The sequence below is a fragment of the Nannospalax galili genome, unplaced genomic scaffold, assembly GCF_000622305.1.
Source record: "Nannospalax galili isolate Female #2095 unplaced genomic scaffold, S.galili_v1.0 scaffold44, whole genome shotgun sequence".
In the NCBI taxonomy this organism is placed as follows: domain Eukaryota; kingdom Metazoa; phylum Chordata; class Mammalia; order Rodentia; family Spalacidae; genus Nannospalax; species Nannospalax galili.
Genome location: NW_008355789.1, coordinates 9,184,758 through 9,206,646, shown reverse-complemented (window position 1 = coordinate 9,206,646; position 21,889 = coordinate 9,184,758). Strand labels below are relative to the sequence as shown.

Sequence of the window (21,889 nt, the reverse complement as noted above, 5' to 3'; positions counted from 1 at the left end):
GTGACTGACTCTTGTGCCTTCATAGAGTCAAAGCCCTTCAAGGGTACAAACTTGCCCAAAGAACTTGACCTCCGGTACCCCAGCACATTTTACCCCCAGTGCCCTTCAGAGACTCTAGAGAATGACTGTGCACCCACAGACGGTCTGTTCCTCTGCTAGGTGCATTGGTGCTAGTGTTGGCAGTAGGGAGACTGAGGCACAGGGGAGGGAACTTATCCAGGCTGCTTGATTTATAGCGGAGTCTGTCTGGACAGAGCCTGCGTGCTTTCCTGGCTGCTACTGAGCTCAAGCCACAAGTGTCTGCATAGTTATGGCTTCTGCTGCTGTTGCTGCTGCTGCTGCTTCTTCTTCTTCTTCTTCTTTTTTTTTTTTTTTTTGTATTTTTGATACAGGGCCCCCCTACAATGTGACCCGGCTGGCCTCGAACTCCCAAATATCCACCTGCCTCTTCCCCCCAAGTGCTGGGATTAAAGGCGTGTACCACCACGCCCGGCTTTTCTTCTTTTTTAAAAAAATTATTTTTATTTTATGTGTATGCATGTATTGCCTGCATGTAGGTAAGTGCACCCATGTTGTGCAATGCTGGCGGACAGAAGAGGCTGTCAGATCCCCTGGAATTGAAGTTACGGACAGTTGTTAGCTGCCATGTGGGTTCTGGGATTCGAACTTGGGTCTTCTGCAAGAACAGTCAGTGTTCTTAACCGCTGAGCCATCCCTCCAGCTCCCAAGTTATGGCTTCTTATGTCTTGGCTATTACGGCAGCTCAGCCAGGGTGTTCTGGCACATCCATAGCTGCTTCTGACAGCCGGTGCGTTCCCGCCTGAATCTGGGGAGGAAAAGCTCACATCTGGATGGGTAGAGTCCTCCTCAGAGCTCATTCTCTCTGGTCTCTGCACATGGCGAATGTGTTTATTGCTCTTGTCACACCGTCTCCTGAAGTGCAGGCACATTAAAGTTGGATATTATTTTCATAAAAGCCACTGGGGAGAAGGGAGAGGAGAGGCAGAGTTCGGGTGTCTGAAGGAATAATTGGATTTGCCTAGTGACTGTGGGAAGTGACAGCTTGCCAGGAAGTGCATTGGATGGTGCTTGCGAGTCCAGATTTGTCAGGCATGTGTTTTTAATTACTTTGTCTCTGTTGTCATTATTTTAATAGAGACCTAATTCTGAGAATGGGGTTCATTATTTAATTAAACTTTCTCTAATTCAGCAAGGTTGGCAAAGATGGGCTCATGGCTCAGTGCTGCCCTCTAATGGGCACTTAATGGATTGTCAATCTTCAAAAATACTAGACAATAAAATACTCTTCAAATTCCAACAGGCGTCAGTTGATGCCTTTGTGCTTCCACGAGGTTGCCCAGTCTTCAGAGCGGGCATGATAAGCATCTGTCATCACTGTGTACTCAAGGAGTGCCAAGACTCTGGTTCTAGAAACTTTGGGGGATGGGGGGAGGATTCAAACATGCCAGGCAAAGATCTTCCTTTCCCTTTGCTCCCCCGAGAACTAATTTGCTCACAAACACGTGCTGCCTGCACATGGGGCTGGAATAATTGCTGCCTTTGGGTTTATGTTAGAGAGGATGAGTCCCAGAGGAAGGGCCCTGGTGGCGTTTGTGCATTGGGTGAGGCGTTTGGTTCTATCTTTGGCCCAGTAGCCACAGGAAGGATTTTGGCTTGTAGCAGTATTGAGAAAACCTAATAATTTTTATGTCTCCGAAGTTGCGTTGCTGGCTGCTGGCTGCCGGCTGCTTCAGACTCGGCAGTTTGTGTGTGCTCTTACAAAGATGCTCCAGTCGAGTAGCGGGCTGTTCCTTTTCCTCCCTGCTCCAGAAGATGATGGACAGAACCCAACTCTATCTGTGCATAGACTGAGATTGAGTCTCACACCCGCTTCCCAGCAGTGGCTTTGACAAGTCTGATTCTGAAGATGAAGTAGCAATTATGGAACCTGTGTCCTTTGCATGGCAATAGCCCCAGAGTCAACACACGCATATAGTGCGTAAGTACTCAGCCCCTTAGATTATTGTTTAGGTAATTAGGGGGAGGGAAAAAAAAGAACAAAGGTGCTAATTATGTTCAGACCCCCCTCCTTTTTTTAAACGTACACAGATCAAATTATTAGAATATTATACTTGTTAATTAGGATATTTCCTCTTTCTAAGCTTCGGTTACTCTATAGAAACAGTTGTTTAACATCCAGGAATATTGAGACTGGGCATTCTTTGTTCATTTGCTGCTTTATCCTGTTCCACAGTGGATTGTAGACAGTTTACAGGAAAAAGATGCCAAGTGAATAAAGAAATGACATGGTGAGGGCCAGTGAGCACATGCATTCAATTAGATGATGCTCCGGACATGGCAGGGAGAGAGCTGTGTCCCCGGCACGTCAGCGCAGTCGTTTTCTAGAGCTACCTGAGTCAAGCTGTTTAGTTGTGGAAGGTTGTGTGTAAACATGGCTGCCTGACATTTCAGCTGAACTTCAGAAATGCCTTTTCCCTTTGCAACCCGCTCCTGACCTCCAGCACACCCCTCTTCCTGTAAGCCCGGGAGGTATCCATAGGAAACTGTCTTACCAAACCACATTGGGATTTTTCTGGAAATGCTATGACCTGGGCAGCAGCTGGGCATTTGTGAGACGCAAACGTGGGAAGTTATTTTAGGGGCCTTGTTATTGTCATGGCACTCAGACCTTGCAAGTGGCCCTGGGCCTTCATGTCTGGTGAGCTACAGTGAGAAGAGTGTTGATGAGGGAGGGGGCTCTGGGCGAGGACCTCGCTCCCACAGCCCATTCCCACCTCTGCCCCGGCCAGTGCTTTCTGTTGCCTTCCAGAGGTTGTGGGGAAGAATGCGGCTGCCCAGCTCAGGGAAGCTGGTCCAGAGACGAAGCTGGTTCAGAGTGTGGAGCTGGGGTGCAGATGTTGCTGGGTGACAGAGGGTGGGCTGGATAGGTGCTGTGAGCCTCAGAGCCAGTGAGTCCTTGCTTGTTACAATCACCCAGAGGTCTACAGCTGGGAGAGTCACCCTCCTCATCCCCCCAGAAACCCAGCTGCCTCACTAAATCTCCCCACCTTCCCCCCATGCCCCACTCACTGCCTATGTGACTTTTCCACTCTGGTGTCTGCTTGACAGACCCAACTCATGTGTCCAGAACACAGTTCATGATGAATTTGAACCTCCTTTGCGTCGTGCGTCCACCCTGTTCCCCGCCCTGGGCTTTGACGTCTCAGGAAACAGCAGTGGTGTCTGTTCAGTTTCTCAAACCCAAACCCTGGAAGTTGCCTTTGTTTTTCTTTCATTCATCTCGGTAGTAAATCCCATCAATGAGTCTTGGCTCTGCCTCCAGGATGCTTGGCCAGCCCCCTCCTCTTGCTGCAGGGTCACTTGGCCCAATTTCCATGCTTCCCCCCATTTGCAGAAGCATTGTTACTGGCACAGCACTCAGCCTGCCCTCGAAGATTTAGATATGAGTAAGTTACCTCATCTCTCTGTGCTGGGGCATTGTTGTCGGTAAGTGAAGACAATCACAGGACTCATACCAAAAGGCTTTCAGGAGGATTAAAGGCGACCATACACACAGAGCTCTTAGGACAGTCCAGAGCACACAGCTAAGGACTGAATAAATAAATGAATCTTTATGTATTGCGTCTGATTTCCAGGCCATTCTCCATTATAGAAGCTATAGAAACATTTGTAAGAAACATATTTGAGGGGCTGGAGAGATGGCTTAGAGGTTAAGAGCACTGACTGCTCTTACAGAGGACCTGGGTTGGTTTCACAACACCCATCTAGAGGCTAACAGATGTTCATAACTCCAGTTACGGGGGAGCCCTCTTCTGGCAAAGCGGGGGCGGGGGAGGAGAGAGGGAGAGAGGAGAGAAGAGAGAGAGAATGAATTTGATCATATCTTTCTTTTAAACCCATTCCCTGGTTTGTAAGAGAATCCAAATTGCCAGAAGGTATTACAAGTCCCTAGATAGCCTTCACTAAGCTCCCTCCTAAGCTTCATCTTCTATGACCCTTCCCACTGGCTACTAGGTACTCCCCCTGCCCCCAACTCATGGTCCTTCCTTCCCAGGAATACCTGTAGTTTATTTCCACCTCTTTTCCTTCCTGGAATGCTCTTCTCTAGACCTTGGCTTATGTGCCACATCTTGGAGGGGCCTTTCCTGATGCCCACCTAACTACATGTATCACTGCTTTATAATTTCTTCATAGCACATACCTAGGCCTGAAGTTCTCTGAGTACTTGTATGTATTTCTCTCTCTTGTTAATACTGTATCTTCTCTGCTTTCCGTGCCTTCCTTGGAGAAGGCCCTAGTATCTGTGTATCGAATGATTGAAACATGATGATCACCACTTCTCTAGTCTCTCCCGTGTCCCATACATTTAGCTAGTTCTGTTACTTAATCCTCCTACAATACTGCAGGGGTAGATTTTTAAGATTCTATTTTAGAGTTGAAGAAATAGTAACTCTGAGAAGGAAAGGTGGTTTCACGTCACCCAGTTGGGAAGAGTGAACCTCGATTTTAACTTGGACCCACATCCTTTCTTGGTCCCGACACTGGTGAGTTGAGAGTTCTTACCTGACTTGTGGGTGCTGGCTGAGACTGCAGGGGGTCAGCAGCTCACCGTCCCTATCAGCTTGAAAGCAGGTGGTCCTCTTTTACTCGGTTTTTCTTTTGGGGGCATTTGTCATGCTGGAATCTTATCATTTGGGATTAGAGCTCAGGAGAGGTTCCCGTTAGAGTCTGTTTTGCTTCAGTGATGCAAGCCTGCCTGGGCAATGGCTGCTAGATGGTAATGGTGGTCAGTGTGTCAGACACCGTGTCTTTTAGCTTGGGATGTCTGACAGGCTCCAGACTGTAAACATCCAAATCACTCGAGGAGCTGGCTCATGTGCATACTCCACCTGGGGATGGAGCTCAGTGCTAGAGTACTTGCCCAGCATGTACAATGTCCTGGGTTTGATCCCCAACACCACCAAATAGATGAATAAATAATAAAATAAGAGCAGATTTCTGGGCTCATTTTAGACTTTTGACTTTAGATTTTCTGCGGGTTGGTCCCTGAATCAGTCAACCAACCAACCAACCAATCTCTCCTCTCTCTCTTCCTCCCTTCCTCCCTACCTGTATTTTTTTTTTCTTTTCTTTTTAAAGATGGGGTCTTTATACCCCCAGCTAGTCTGGAACTGACTATGTAGACCAGGCTGGCCTCTGGTAGAGATTCCACTGCCTTTTGAGTACTGGGACTAAAGGTGTGTGCCATCACCCTTGTTCTCTCTCTCTCTCTCTCTCTCTCTCTCTCTCTCTCTCTCTGTCTCATTACATAGCCCTGACTGCCCTGAACTCACTCATTGGCCACACTGGCCTTGAACTCATAGAGATCTTTCTGCTTCTACCTCCTGAGTGCTAGAACTAAAGGCATGTACCGCTATGCCTGGCCCCTGAATCTACATTTTTAACTCAAAGTTATTCCAATTAAAGTGGAATATGAAGATCGTTGGCCATGTGTGTGCTCCAGCTAAATAACCCTTTATTTGGGTGACTTGTGGTTTCTGGCCATGGAGCTGGAGACTTTCTCTCCCATGGTGATGACCCCAGGCCCACGTTGGCGTCCTTGGTCACTGTTCAGTGTTTCCTTTTGTGTGTCCTGAAGTCTGCTGGTGAGAGATAGCGCTTCAGTACATTTGGTCTAGCTGAAGCTACTTTTAAAATGCAAGGGTGCCAGGTATGGTGGCACATGCCTTTAAACCCAACACTTGGGAGGCAAAAGGCAGGTGGATCTCATTGGGTTTAAGGCCAGCCTGGTCTACATAGTGAGACTCTGTCTCCAAAATTCCGGGTGTTTTTTTTTTTTTAAGGTTTATTTTTTTAATTAATTAATTAATTAATTTATTTATTTATTTATTTATTTTTGGTGTTTTTTTTTAAGACAGGGTCTCCCTGTAGCTCCAGCTGTCCTGGAACTCACTAGTGGAACAGGCTGGCCTTGAACTCACAGAGATCCACCTGCCTCTGCCTCCTGAGTGCTGGGATTAAAGGCGTGCACCACCACGCCCGGCTTAAAATTTATTTTTAATTATGTGTGTATGTAGGGGGTGAGGCCAGAAGAGGGTGTTAGAGCCCCTTGAGCTGGAGTTACAGGCAGTTGTGAGCTGCCAGACATGGGTGCTGGGCACACTGAGCCGTCTCTCTGGCCCCTTGTTTGTATTTTTGATAGAGGACTGCCTGTATAACAGTCCAGGCAGACCAGGAGCTTGTTATGTAGCCCAGGCGGGCCTCGAGCTCCTGATCTTCCTGGCTTCCCAGTGCCAGCATCATAACCTTTTGCTGTGACCCGCTTTTGAGGTTTGTTTTTGTTACTTCCTTCCCAGAAACAGTGCTGGAGTAATCAGAATTCCCAGCCCTTAATGGCTCTGCTTTCCTCCCCTCTGTTCACTCTCTAAACAAAGGCTTTGTGTTTAATAGATACAATAACAGTAAAATTAGCTTAATTAGGCTCCAGGTGGATTTAAAATGTAACCTAATAGCAGCTCTGCCTGACTTGGAAGACATGACTTTTATTTTGAGCATAGAAGTGAGTATCACAATGACTGGAGGGATGAAATGGTTGAATTAAAATGGCCAGATTTAGATATTGCCCTCATGGTTTTTAGCCTATTAAGATCCGAGAAACCTGGACTCCCAGCTTGGAGCTGAACCCACCTGCCTATGTCCTCTATATGAGTTGTACCACAAGCATCAGTGTGATTATCTTTACCACCTCTGCTCACTCCTCCTAAATATGGGAGGTGGAGCCAGTAAGATGGCTCACTGGGTTAAGGGCACCTGCTGCCAAGCTGGACAACTTGCATTCTATCCCCAGGACCCATAGGGAGGAAGGAGAGACCTGACTTCTGCAGGTTGTCCTCTGCCTTCCATGTGTGTGCCATGGAACACATACCCTTTGTCCAAATAAATAAGTGTAATAAAAAAATTTAAGGGGCTGGAGAGATGGCTCAGTGGTTAAGAGCACCAGCTGTTCTTGCAGAGGACCCGGGTTCGATTCCCAGCACTCAGATGGTGGTTAACAGCCACCTGTAACGCCAGTTCCAGGGGACTCCGATGCTCTCTTCTGACCTGATACCTGCATGTGTGTCAGTGCACCCGCATTGCATGACATAGGTGCACTGACATTCATGCAGACAATACACACACGATACTCATACACGCAAAAGAAAAATAATAAATAAAATTATTTTTTTAAAATGAAAAAGATAAATTATAGTTGGACACCCTTGTGGCTAGACATCTCCTTTCTTCCCCCAGATGTCTCCACATAGACTTTCTTAAGTAGTAATATCCTGTGCTGGGGTGCTGCCCTCTAAAAGGGAGGTCACACCTTTAGTGGGCTATCCAGCCAGAGGAAGCCAATGCACCGTGCATTTGCATAGCTACCAGCTGAACCCAGCCTGATGTGCAAGGTGCCGTTAGAAACTCGACCTCATCTGTGTGCTTGGATGGCCCCAGCAAGCCTGGGAAAAACAGGGTGCTTTTGTTCTTTGGACCAAGGGCATAGACCTATGTTCCCTGAGCTTACAGAGAACCCAAATATCACATCCACTATTGGAACAATATAATAATTAGTGTATCGTAGCATTTGGGAACAGGACAGAGCCCTTAGCTGCTGTTTATGGTGGCTTCATTTTGGAACCTTTACCAAGCCTCTGAGCACCGCCCAGGAGGTAAATGTAAAAATAATTTTCTTGCTAGTTTTTTCTGCACGGTATCCTAGCGACAATGGACTGTCTGTCCTTGGGTTTTGGGGCACTGGCTGGGGCAGTGTCAGCACTGGTAGAAGGAAGAAATCTGAAGGGCATTGTCAGAGTCAGAGTCAGCTTTTTCAAAGTCAAGGCATAGATTCTTTGAAGTTTATCTTTTGGAGACGATTTATTCATTTATTTAATTATTTATTTGTCTGTTGAGATAGGGTCTTGCTCTGAAGCCCAAGCATGGTGACTATAGGCATTCAATACCACGCCTGTTTTTTCTTTTTTTAAAAAAAAAGGTTTAAGGGGCTGGAGAGATGGCTCAGTGGTTAAGAACACTGGCTGTTCTTGCAGAAGACCTGGGTTCGAATCCCAGCACCCACATGGCAGCTAACAACTGTCAGTAACTCCAGTTCCAGGGGATCTGACAGCCTCTTCTGTCCTTCACAGGCATTGCACAACATGGATGCACTTTCCTACATGCAGGCAATATGTACATACACATAAAACAAAAATAATAAAATAGTTTTTAAAAATTAAAAAAAAGGTTTCTTAAATCAAATTATTTTTAAGTGGCACTTTATGTTCTGATCATCAAAGTAATATGTTTATTGTCAGACAAGTCAGCCAAGCTAGACAATATCAAGGAAGGAAATGAAAAACCCACCATGGTTCTGACACTGTTAACATATTGGCAGACAGCTCCTGTTGTCTGTTTCATATACTGAACTTTCATATTCTGATTAGGTTCTAGAGTTAGAGTGTAGGTTTGAAAAAAAAATCTCATCAAGTCAAACATACCCTATACCAGCATGAGCACTAATTTATGCACACAAACTTAAAAACCATCGAATCAGTAGACTCAAGGAAAGAGCAACTGAGAGAGCTCTAAAAAAAGGCTGTGAGCAAAATGTTCCCCTTTAAGATTATCAAGTCCCCAGTGGCGAGTGCATGCTGGTGAAGAATTGAGCTGTATTTCTGCTTGTCTGGGAGGCTTGTCCATTCTGTTTTAATATTAGGCTTTTATAGCTTTAGTATGGGTTGATAGATTCACTTGTAAGGATGTGTGCCGTAGTAGCAACACATTTTACTTCAGGGCATTAGGTAGAAGTCAGCCAGTAATGAAACTCGAACACAGTGGAACTCTATGGGAAGTGCTTTCCTCCCACCTAGCCAACATACACACATGTAATGCACACACACAACTGGGATCATTTGTGTTATAATCTCTTGTTTATTCTGCAGTAAATACTGCATATATACATATATGTATATGTATATATATGTATATATTTAAGACAGTTTTGGTAGTCCTGGCTGGTTTGGAATTAGCTATGTAGAGCAGGCTGCCCTCGAACTCAGAGATCTGCTTGCCTCTGCCTCCTGCGTGCTTCGATTAAAGGCGTGCACCACTATACTCCACCCTATATATACAGTTTTTAAAGTTGCGTGTATTTCAATGTAAAGACGTACCACAGTTTGTTAGTAAATCTGCTTTCATGTTTATGTCATTATAATTATTTGCTGTTACGAAAATGGTGTAATGACCAAGCCCAGGATGACTCTTTGTGGCCATCCACAGTGCATCTTGTGGATAAATATGTAACTGTAGAACTGACAGCTCCCAGGAGGTGAATGTTTTAAGGCTTTTCTTTTCATTTTGCCAGATTGTCCCCAGGAACATTGTACACTTCCTTCAGTGTGTCCATTTCCCAGTATTGTTGGAAATTATCATTCAAGAGAGTTTTTGTAGCATGCCTGTCTGTTCTTTATTTCTGGATGACCCATGGTTTCTTTTCACCATCATGTCAGTTTATCCTGGAAAATAAAAACTAAAGAAAGTGAGGCTGGAGATGTGGTAAGTGATGGCTGGTCACGTGGGAGTGTGGGAGTGTGGGTTAGCTTGGAGGCCACATTTTCCCAAGCTATCTGTGGTAGATGACTAAAGACAGTATATTACCTTTTTGTTGTTGTCTTTTTGAGACAGGGTCTCCCTTAGCCACAGCTGACCTGTATTCGCTATAGAGACCAGGCTGGCCTCAAACTCACAGAGATCCTCCTGCCTCTGCCTCCTGAGTGCTGGGATTAAAGAGGTGTGCCACCATGTCCAGCTCAACAGTATATTACTTAATACTTAAAGGGCATATGCAGTGTTTTTTTTAATTAAAAAAATTTTTTATGTATATGAGTATTTTGCCTGCATGTATGTAAGTGCATCCCTGTCGTGCAAAGCCCGTAGAGGTCAGAAGAGGGCATCAGATCCCCTGGAACTGGAGCCATGGACAGTTGTGGGTCCTGAGAATTGAACCCAGGTCCTCTGGAAGAGCAACTAGTGCTTTTAACCAGTGAGCCATCTCTCCAGCCCCTGTATATGCAGTTAAAAATTTTTTTAATTTATTTATTATTTATTTATTTTGGTCTTTTTGTGACAGGGTCTCTCTGTAACCCCACCTGGCCTGGAACTCACTACATAGATCAGGCTAGCCTCAAACTCACAGAGATACACCTGCCTCTGCCTCCCAAGTGCTGGGATTAAAGGTGTATACCACCATGACTCGTTCTTATTATTTTAAAGCACCCATGTTGTGCAATGTGTGAGAAAATCAAAAGAGGGAACTTGAGTTACAGACTGTTATTAGCTACCATGTGAGAGCTGGGATCCAAGCCCAGGCCCTCCACCTCTCCAGCCCCCAAGAGCATATGCAGTTTTAACAAGCATATTCTGTATAATTTTGTAATTTTTATTTTTGTGTGTGCGTATATTCATGTTTGCATGTGTGTAGATGTGTGCACACGTGCATGTGTAGGCCAGAGGTTGATGTGAAGCCTCTTCCCTGATTGCTCTCCACCTTGTATACTGAGCAGGTAGGGTTGCTCACCCACCCTGGAGCTGCTGATTCGGCTAGTCTAGCCACCAGCTTGCCTGTCTCCACCTCCCAAACTCTGGGACTACAGCCAGGCTACCACACCTACCCAGTGCTTACCTGGGTGCTGGGCATCCAAACTTCGTTCAAGCTTGCATGGCAAGTACTTTACCCACTGCACCATCTCCCCAATCCCTCCATATGAATTTTGACTTGGAAACTGTTTTGGTATCTTGTCTTAGAGGCCACAGAAAGAGAATGATGTTTGTATATTTATCCAAAAGGGAGTGAGTTTAGTGAATACATGGAGAAGCATTGTCCTAGTCCAGCCCGCACTGGAGAGAGAACCCTGAGACCAGAAGAGTGCAGGTATTTCTGCAGGGCCACACAGCATGATGATGATGGAGTCGGACCCTTAAGTGAGGGTTCTCAACTCTGCTTAGTGCTTGTTCATTGAGGCGAGACCACCATGGGGCTGGGCAGATGAGAAAACACAAAAGGGTCTCTGGACAGATAGACTGCCTTCCACAGTCCTCCTGGACACAAGCCTAGGTGTCAGTCATGTCCATCTGTGGATGGGGGCTCAAGTGTACTTTAGTGACCAGTGTACATCTTCAGGCCTCTGCAGCTCAGGGTCACTTCCTCAGGGAAGCCCTTCCTGATTGCCAAGACAGGTTAAGGGTCCCTTGCCCTCTTTCTCACTGTACGCTGTAACCCTTGTAATGAGTTTGTTTAATCTCTTTCATCCTGACTAGACTCTGGGGGCTGCGAGTGTAGGCACATTCTGAGTCTTATTTATTTGAATATTTAGATGGCTGCTAATGAATGAATTAGAAGTGTGTGTGGGTTGCTGGGTGGTGCCCTTTTCGACTGCCTGCCGGAGCAGGAGAGAGGTCCCTTATTACCAAGGGCATTAGAGAAGAAAAACAGCTGGGGCTGCCAGTTGTGCGGACAGACCCGAGGGTATGGTCTATTTCCCTGGGGCCTAGGAGTCCCCTCAGGAGCGGGGAGGGGAGGGGGGTTGTCTGCAACCACATCTAACCAAGGATTCCTTCCTGATGTATCAGAATCAGCCTTGGCAATTTCTTAGGGATTGTTTGAGAGGCCTAACCTTCTAAACTGTGTGGAAGCGAATTCAAGGTCAAGGCTTTTGGCAGGGCGTGGACAGCACACCCGGTCACCTCCAGCCTGGTCCTCACAGTTGACGGGTACTTTCTGCAAAGGCTGGCAGGGCTATGGGGGGTTGGCTGGGCGCCAGAGTGGAGCAGCGGCAAGGCCCCGGGTCCTGCCCTCACCGCCGGCTTCCCTCCCCTCCTCCATCTCACAGCCTCCTTCCCGCTTGCAGCATCCTCCGCTAGGAAAGGAATGTGCGGGGCTGGGACGCGCCGTCCTGGCCGCGCGGCACCTGGGGCGCCCTCTGGATTGCCGGGGGCGGGTGTCTGGCGCTGTGCCCCGAGCTTGGGTCGGTGCTGATGTCAAGTGGGTGTGGGCTCTTCGGGAAGGCCCCGGGCGAGGACGAGGGCGCGCAATGCGCCGCGGGCGCGTGGAGGCCCGGGCACGCTGTGTGGCCCAGCGCTACTGACCGGTGGCCCTCTGGGGCCGGTGGAGCCGGCGCATGGAGCCCTGGCGCCGGCCGCCCCGGGATGTGCGCCCAGCCGCCCTGGAGTGCTGGCGAGAGCCGCCCCCGGCAGCCTGCAGGTGTGTGCAAGCGCGGAACTTTGTCCCGCAGGACACGGGCTGTGGTCTGCGCTTTGTGTCTGGGCGCGGTGACCCCCGCTTAGCTCTGGCTCTCGGCTAGGGATCCGCAGCTCGCCCTGGGAGTTTCCGCGAGATAATTCATGGAGCCTGGCTTCTCTCTCTGGGAAGGGTGTGCAGGGGAGCTGCCCTGCAGGGTCTCCAAGTCCAGCCTATATTCATGGTAACGGGATTCTTCCCGAAATCGCCCGGTGTGCAGCCCAGGGGCGCGTGGGCAGCGGGTCAGCGGAGGAGGTGGGAGGTGGGCAGTGGCCACCCGGCCACGCTTTCTGCGCCGAAGCGGCTGGTGCGCCCGGTTCCACCTCCCGGCTGGAGTCTCTCCAAGCGCTCACTTGCTGAGAGCCTGCTATGGAGAGGTCAGGGGTCAGCCTCCTGCTGGTGACAGCTCTGGTGTCAGACACATCTTCCTGAAGGAAGGCAGGGCATTGTTCCAGGTGTCCTTTGCACCGGAGCCATGAAGCCTGGGGGCCTGAGGCTGAGGCTCCCGTGCTGTCACTCATGTGTTTCATGGCAACAGCAGCTCCTGGGTAGGCAGGTTAATTATTAATGTGTCTCGGCTGACGACAGCGACTCTGGAAATGAGATTGGTGGCTTGCAGGTCCCCTCTGCTTTCTTTCTTTTGGCTTGAGGTTTCAGTCCAAGACACTGCAGTGTATTTCCTGAGGAGGATGCAGGGATTCTTCAGGGAACCGGTACTCTGGGGAGGGACTCCCTTTCCCTGTCTGTGGGACAGCCAGACTCCATGGGGAGGACAGCAAGAGAACATCCTTACGCTTTAATCTTCTTTGGAACAGTATGGACCTTTTCTCTTTGTATTCGGGAACCAACTTCTGTCCAACACCCAGCTTCAGGACCAGGTATGTCAGACTGAGCCCTTTCAGCCTGCATGGCAGTTTGAGCTTCAGCAAATGCCTTGGGTCCAGCCGGCAGTGCCTGAAGACACCTGAAAACTCTGCTAGTGCCTCTGCTGTTGCAGTGAGGCTCCCTGTCTGTAGGAGCACTGGCCCAGGCAAAGTACCCAACCTGACCTGTTCCCTCAGCAGAGAGGAAGAGGAAGCCCAAGTGAGAAACTGTGAGGGTGGAGTGCGCATTCCCCAGTCTCTTTCGGTTTCCTTCCCTGTGTTGGAAGGGGGAAGGTGGATTCCACCATCAGGAACAAGGTGTGCTGTGTGGCTGGCATGTTTCTGCCTGGGGCCCCCAGGAAGGGAAATGGAGGAGCCCAGGCTGTCAAAGGAGGGTGTGGATGACACTGGGCTCTGGGGATGAATGGCTGGATGAACTTAGACATGTGGAGAGTTGCCACGCTTGGCCTTCCTGGCAGTGTTGTCCTGAGACCTGGGAAATTTTGACAGACTTCTTTATGGGGTCAGGATAGAGTGCCCAGTCTGGTAAATGAAGGGCTCAGGGAATTGAATAGTAAGTGTGATGAGAAAGGCTGTGTTGGAAGTTGACATTCCGGATTGCAGAGGTAGGAGTTGGGGTGCTAATACAGAAGTGTGGGAATGGGGAGGGTGGGCTTATGGGAGCGGGGTGCAAGGAGGCAGGTGCTTGTATGTGTGTGTGTGGGGGGGCATGCGCACATGACAATGCATGTGGAAGTCATAGGACAATTTACAAGAGTTGGTCGCAGAAATCGAACTCAGTTTGTCAGGCTTGGCATCTCACCAGGCCTGGGAGGCAGGTTTTAATTCGGCCTGTGGCTGTGCATCCTGAGGAACTTAGTTTGTTGGGTACCTCTTCCTCCCCTCTCTGATTTCTGTGGCCTAGGCCACACCAATGACTGTCCAGAGATACACAGCCCTCATCTCAGCTCAACCTTCCAGGCAGGAAATGGAGGACTTGTCTATAGGGAAACTTCGCTCTCTAATTAATATCTTGGGTAATTGGGGAAACTGTGCCACAGGTCCCTTCACCTGGGTCTATGGTCTACGGCTCCTACCACACAGGACCCTGGCTCTTGGAGCCCTGCTTTCTCCAGTGGAGACCTAAACTACTGGTACTGTGTGGAGGGTTTGGATTGGGAACCAACTTTCCACTGTTGCCACCTAATGTCTGTCACCTTTTGGCTTGCTGGCTGTGGCCCAGTACTCACTGATAATGCTCCCCCCATGGCCTGGGGAAGCTATCCAAGGCGATTCTGTAAAGAGCCAGTGTCTAATAGCGTCCCCTAGGCACTGTGAGTTGAACAGGAGGGAACCAGGCATTGGGACTTGTGTGGAAATTGAGGCGGTTATCAGGGAGGCTATGGGCTTATGGGATGGGTTGTAGGGTCAGAGGACTGAGTGGGACTGTTCAGAAGCCCCTGCATGTATCTTCCTTCTTGTGTACACTCTGGGTGAAGCAGGATGATTTGAGTCAGGCAGCTGCTAAAACCTCTGGTGGGCCCTGACTACTGTGACTGGGGAAAGGGGCCCCCACCCATCACCTGTCTCAGCACCACCTCGTGGTGGTGATGTTTCCCTAACAGCAGTATGGCCGGGAGCTTCCACTTAGGGTAAGAGAGGAGTGCTCTGAAGGTTTGTTCTGAATCAGGAAGAGATAGAAAAGATTCTGGTAGCCTTGTTTGCAAAAACATGAAGATTCCCCCAGGGTTTGCACTGTCTCTTGTGAAAGGCAAAATGGGCCCGTGTTTCAGGCCTGTGTGCTATGGATATACAGGAATGAAGCGGCGGGGGCGGGGGGGTGTTCGTGGGGTGGGGTGTGGGTGTATGTGTGGTATGTTCACTGTGGACTTTGATTTGAACTCAGGTTCTGTTCATTACTGGCTTTGTGTCCTTGAGCCTCTTTGAGTCTGTTCCTTCGCCTATTAAACAGGGGTAAGGATAACTCCACCCTCTGTCTCATACTTGGGAGGATTATAGGAGATGTTCGGAAAGGATTTAGCACAGTGCTGACTAATTGGCAGTGGGAGAATCCTGGGTCATCAGCTGAGGGAGTTGTTTTTTATGTAGGAAATAAGAAGGTCAGAAACCATATCTGGGCTCCTAGGATCAGCTCTGACAACTGGCCTGAAGGATTTGATCAGACTTGTATATCAAACCTGGCTTCCAGTCTCCAGTACTGAAGGAGGCCTTGGAGCCTCCTTAGCAGGGCTCAGCTGACAGAAGGAGAGCATGCTCAACTCCTGTTGCAGCCAGGGCCATTGAAAGGTAGTTCTAGAGTACACAGCACCGCCACTGACTCAGGAAAGACAAGTCCTTTCTGCTCCTTGGGCCAGTGTCCTGGGAGAATAACAAAACCTGCTGCTTATGATCAGATGGAATCCTGTGTTCAAAACCGTGACGTGACCATGTTATAGCAGACATGTGCCAGGCACTGTTGGAAGCACCATCATGTGTCACACCATTGAATTCTTACAGTTTGGGATGCAGGTACTTACAGTTCACATTTTATTGATGAGGAAGCTGAGCTGATAGCAATTAATTTTGGTTGCTGGGTATCTGCTTGTTGGAAACCATGCCTGTGAGCCTGGAATTCAGGTTTCTTCCTGTCCTCCACTGACCTCTGCTGTCTCAAGCTAAATCAGGAGTAAGTGGGAAGTTGTTACTACCTCCTTTGTTCTTTTGGGTCCTTCCCTGCCGTCATCCACAGCTTTGGAGCTTATGGGCTTAGCACACTTTGGCTGTAATGTTTGAATGTCTGTTGATTGTGACTCTGCTGAGTGGTGCCTTTTAAGAAAGAAGTTGCAGCTGGGTGTGGTGGTGCACACCTTTAATCCCGGCACTTGGGAGGCAGAGGCAGGCAGATCTCTGTGAGTTCAAGGCCAGCCTGATCTACATAGTGAATTCCAGGACAGCTGGGGCTACCGGAAGACCTTGTCTCAAAAAGACCAATAAAGAAAGAAGTTGCTCATGCAGCTACAGATGGTGCAGTGGTAAAGCTTGGTGCTCAAACATGAGCACCTGAGTTTGGATTCCCAGCACTCACTTAAGAGCTGGGTGTGGAACTGGGTGCCTGTTACCCCAGCACTTGGGGGATGAGGTAGGCTGATGCTGGGGGCTCTCTGGCCAGCGGGTCTGGTGAAGACAGAAAGCTTCACGTTCAGTGTGAGACCCTGTCTCAGTAAGGTGAAGTGACAGAACACATTGACAGTTGATCTCTGGCCTCTCTACCCATATGCTTATGTGAGTGTGGCATACACATGCACACGCACAAGTTAGACACATGAATTTACAAAAAGAAAGAGCGTGCTTCTTTGATTTGGTGTTGGGTGTGACAAGTGTTTGGTCAGAGGCAGCTGCCGGGCTCACCACTTCGGGTCCCAGCCCTCTGGATCTTCGGTTACCACTTCCTTGCCTCTGCTTCCCACAATCTTCCGGGTGCACTGAAGTCTGACATTTTTTCCAGTGTGTTAGAAAACAATGTAAGAAAGAAGAAAACACCCTGTGAGAACAAGGGCTCACAGCTGGTGGCGTTTCAGAACCCCCCCCACCCCCCCACCAAGTCGCTCATTAACAGTTCTGCTCACAGACCCAGATCCATTCTTGTTAGTTTGGTAGCATGCCTTTAAGGAAACCGGCCACAGCCTTGTGTGGTTAGTCTCCCTTTTCATGGTAAGAGCACTGTTATGAAGACGGAACACAAGGTGGTCTGCTGGTGTTATCAGAGCAGGTGTGGTCCCTGTCATTTTACAGCAAAGTGGAGTGGCTTGTTTACTAAGGTCAGATACCCAGATGTGTGCTGGCAACACGTGGTGTCTCTGAACTTCTGGCTCAGCGACAGACAATCGTGTTTAATAATTAAGTTTTGGTCATTTTTCCTTTTAGTTATACACTGCGGTAAATTTTAAATATTACAAAAGAAGATGGAGGGGAGAACTTTGGGAAAGCATGGAGGCAGATGCTTTCCATTTTGGTGGATTTTTAAAGAGCTTCTTTTAAGAAAGTGGGGACATTTGTTTTTGTCAGGGAAGGTTTGCTCTTTGTACGTCTCTGGGTAGATCTAGTTTCATGGCTCGGAGCAGGCTTTGTTTCCTTAGAGTCAGATCAAATTCATTGTTTTATGTGAAGTACTGTACTCTCCACTGTAGGCAGAGACAGCAAGACAGGCCTGTGCTCAGAGTGGAGCCTGTGTGCGCTGTCAGTGAGTACAGTGCTCAGTGCCAGCCTGTATCCACTGCCCCTGGGCACTTCACACGGGTCCACATACTTAGAACCCAGTCAGCCTTGTGAAGGGGCCTTGCCCTTGTGATAGTTTTAGGAACCTAGAAAGCCAGTGCCTTGTGTAGGGTGATAAAGCTAGTAACCACCCAAACTGACATTCAAGGCTAGGTTGTCCCGTCACAGAACCAAATAGATGCTTTCTCTAAAGAAGCTGCAGTACAGCCTAGCCAGGGAAAAGGAAGCCCATCTCTTTGCCATTTGTCCTTATCTTTTCCCTCTCTCTGGTCTTAGAATAAATAATTCTATTTGCTCACATGCCTGTGGGTTTCTACATTCAACTGGACATAGAAAATATTTGGAAAGTATCTTCATCTGTCCTGAACATGTGCACCCCCCTCCCTTCAACAGGATAGTGCAGCACCTATTTATATAGCATTTCAATTGTGCAGATACTTTAAGCCATCTGCACATGCAGTTAAAGTACATGGGAAGGGGTGCGGAGGGTCTGCAGACACTGCCATTTCATGATGATTCATACCCGGAAGGTCCTGGAACCAATCCCCTGAGTACTAGGGGTCACTGAACTCTGTGGAGTATCATCTGTCTTTAAAAAAGAAACCCCCTGCTTGGGTTATTTTGCTTGTTTGGGCAACTTGATAATCTTAGACTATTGGAACTAGAAGGGATAGAAAATTTTGAACTATCATCTTTATTTTCTTAATAGGGGAAACTGAGTCTTGGAATTGACCCAAGCATACAGAATTAGTTTTAGTTGAATTGGGACCAGAACTCAGGCACCCCCATCCCCACCACCAGTTTCTCAAGGTGTCCAATGAGAGCAAGGTCATAGAAGGTTGCATATTTTTATTTAACAGTTTTATATATTAGTGTATTTATTCATGTGGGTTTGAAGAAAAATACAGCTAGAACACTAATCTCATCTGGTACTTATTATTGCTTAAGGTGCAGCTAGAATCTGCACATATTTAAAAAAAAAGTGGAAGTACAGGTTGGACAGGGCCTTGGCGAGCTGAGCATTCAGAACCTGTGTGGTGAGGTGTGGTGAGCACTGGGAAGCAGTTTGCATTCTCTCAATGCGAGGACTTGCCCAGCCAGCTTTAGTGTCTCAGGGGCAGGAGGAAGGGAAGAGTCTGCTTGCTAGGTGTCTTACCTGTCAGTCAGTGAGGACAGGTTCATTGGACGTGTCTCAAAAGAAGCCCAGGGTCACAGAGGAAGCAGGAAGTAAAGTTGGGGTTCAGGTCCCGGCTTGGGCTCCTCCAGTTGCCCATTTTAGCCCCCTGCTGTGTTTCAAAGGTTCACGTTCTGGGGACCCCACCATCCTTTCTCATCTGGGATCTGACTCCTGTTGGGATCTGACTTCAGTACCAGGCTCAAGTGGCAGTGAACAATGCTGGTTGCTGGGTTGCCGCCATAGCCTGCTAATTTAAGGCTTCATTTGGATAGAGTTTCAAAGAATGGAATTTATCAAATCTGACTCATGCCGTTAAATGATAGAACCTTTATCCTGCTGCCATTTGGCTTCTGTTCCCAATGTGATGACGCCACGTGGCTCCCGGAAGACACGAACTGTGCCTGCCTATCAGCCTCTCTTAAAGGATTGTTTCTGGATGAGTTTTGAGACTGAGTCATCTACCTGTGCTTTCAACATTCAGAGAATCAACTGGTGCCTAGACACCTAGTGCGCAGCAGGGAGGAGGAGGTGTGGGCTGTTGCCAAGTTAGCTGAAGAAATCTGGAGTTGCAGGTAGTAGAAAAGACTTTCAGGGTCCCCTTTGGGAGACTGTGGCTAGGACATAGGGCCCAAGTTTTGGGGCCCTCCTAAACCAGCCAAGAAAGTCATGCTTCTTGTTGGAATGGCATCTCATGGAGCAGAATGCTTATTGTTGTAACTATCAACTCACATTGTTAGTGCTGGTTAGTGGGTTTCACTCTGACATCCAATAACACCTGCTTCCATTGTTGTGTGTACGAGACAGTCACTGTCCGAGTGCCATGCATAGGTGCTCTGACAGCTAAGCCAAATGAGGTCTTAAGGTATCTGGGGTCTAATCCCTGAGCCTGTGGGTATGCTCTGTCACAAGGCAAAAGAGAATTGCAGATGTGTTCAGGGGAAGGATTTTGAGAGAGTGTCCTGGATCACCAGGTGGGCCTAGTGTAATCAGAGGGCCTGTAGGGAGTCTGAGTGGACAGAAGGTGCCATGGCGGGGTGGTGGAGGTTGGAGGGATGGTGGAGGTTGGAGGCAACCTCTAGAGGCTGACAGAAGTCGGGGATGGATTTTCCCTTTGGCTTTCAGAGGGAGTGCACTTGCGGACTCCCTTGTTTTAGCCCAGTGAAACAATGGATTTGGATTTCTGATCTCTAGAACCATGTGTGTCTGTGTGTTTTAGTTACAGTTCCTGTACTTTGTCCACAGAGGGATACGGTCTTGATTATGAGAAAATTAAGCTATGTAGTAAATTATCTTTTCTCTATTTTTGAGGTAGAATCTTGCTATGAAGGGCCAGGTTGGCCTCAGACTCATGATCCTCCTGCCTCTGCCTCTGCCTCCCAAGTGTTAAGATTACAAGTGTGCACCACCATGGCCAGCTTGTCATCCATTAAATTTTTATCTATCTATCTATCTATCTATCTATCTATCTATCTATCTATCTATCTATCAGCTGTCTGTTTGTACATGCAACAGTGCTTGTGTGGAAGTCCAAAGACAGCCTGATTTTCTTCTACTGTGTGTCCTGGGGATTGAACTCGAGTTGTCAGACTTTTTACCATCAGCCATCTCCTCAGCCCAGCCCTTTTAGTTCTATATTGCAGACTTTTGTCCCCCCTGTGATCGTCAACATAATTTATACAAACTTATTTTACTTGTTATGCTTGCTTTTTTTTAAACATATGTTCGTTTATTTTATTACTACATAGTCCTGGCTGGTCTGGTACTAGCTATATAGCCTGAGCTGGTCTTGAGTTCTCTGTAATACATCCGCTTTAGCCTCCTGAGTGCTGGGGTGATGGTCGTATGCCCGCTGCATGCCTGTCTTGATTTAGTTATTTTTAAAAAAATTTAATTCATTTTTTTAATGTGTACAAGTGTATTGCCTGCATGTATGTGTAAGTGCACCTGTGGTGTGCATTGCCCATGGAGGTCAGAGGAGGGTTTTGGATCCCCTGGGACTGGAGTTATGGGTGACTGTTAGCTACCATGTGGCTAATCAAATCCGGGTCCTCTGCAAGAACAGTCAGTACTCTTAACTGCTGAACCATCCATCTCTCTAGCCCCTATTTTATTTTATTTTATTTTATTTTTAGTTTTGGTCTCACTGTGTAGACCAGACTGGCCTTGAATACACAGAGATCCACCTGCCTCTGCTGGTGTAGGCCACCACCCCTGGCTTTTGATCTGATTTTATAAGCCTGCCCTCTATACTAGGTTGGGCCATTTGTGTTGTCTTGTCAGTTTGCAGTAGCACACCGGAAACTTCATATAGACAGACACTGAGGATGTAACAGTGATCAGCTCAGCCCCTGCCTGCAGAAGATAGACATGTGAACAGCCAGTTCTGATCATGGTAGGTGATTGTTGGGCTGTATATCCAGGGTTCTAGGAGCACGTGAAGGATGGGTTGGAAGGAGGTAGGCAAGATCCTTGCCACAGAGGGAGGAGCATGTTCAGGACCCTCTCAGTAAGATCTGAAAGCGAGGTAGAAGCTATTGGCCAGTCCTCTTGAAGGAGAAAGCTGCTTCTATGAAGGTTGGTATGATCTGTTCCCCTACCTTCTCCACCCTGACTTCAGACAGAAAAACCAGTCAGGCTCTACACAAGTAGGAGACAGTACGGCTGAGTCCTGCTGCTGAGCAATGGGGCTGAGATTCGAACCTAGACCCAGAACCTGAGTTCTCAGCATGCCTCTCTGGAGGACCATGGGGCCCAGTATCTGAGATCTCATGTAGTAGAGTACGACCCTCAGAGCATAATGACCATTGCTTCATCAAGAGCAGCTATGTGTTTAAGAGATCTCTGATCAGGCTTGTTGACTGTTGACACTCCCTTGTAGAAAAGAGGAGGTAGGGGACTGGAGAGCTCAGCAGTTAAGAGCACTGGCTGTTCTTGCACAGGACCTGGGGCCAGTTCCCAGCACCCTCATAGCAACTAACAACCATCTGTAACTCCAGTTCCAGGGTCTGACACTGTATTCTGGTCCCAGTGGGTACTGCACACATGCAGTACACTTATATACATCCAGGCAAAATACTCATGCACAAAAAATACAAATTAAAAAAAAATTTTTTTTTTGGTTTTTTTTTGAGACAGGGCCTCCCTCTAGCCTCACCTGACCTGGAATTCTCTATGTAGACCAGGCTGGCCTTGAACTCACAGAGGTCCACCTGCCTCTGCCTCCCA

The 21,889-nt window shown here is 48.0% G+C and overlaps 1 protein-coding gene across 4 annotated transcripts in view; it reads left to right on the top strand.

Moving 5' to 3' along the window:
* Positions 1 to 21,889, top strand: part of Plekha7 (pleckstrin homology domain containing A7) — a 222,790-nt gene that overhangs the window by 73,728 nt on the left and 127,173 nt on the right. The window contains exon 1 of one of the 4 annotated variants that reach the window (XM_017803286.2): positions 13,029 to 13,227. The exons of the other annotated variants lie outside the window; for them this stretch is intronic. Coding sequence (XP_017658775.2) covers positions 13,166 to 13,227 — 62 coding nt within the window. The 5' untranslated portion in view covers positions 13,029 to 13,165. Of the gene's footprint in view, positions 1 to 13,028; positions 13,228 to 21,889 lie in introns of those variants that run through there. 4 annotated transcript variants of the gene reach the window in all.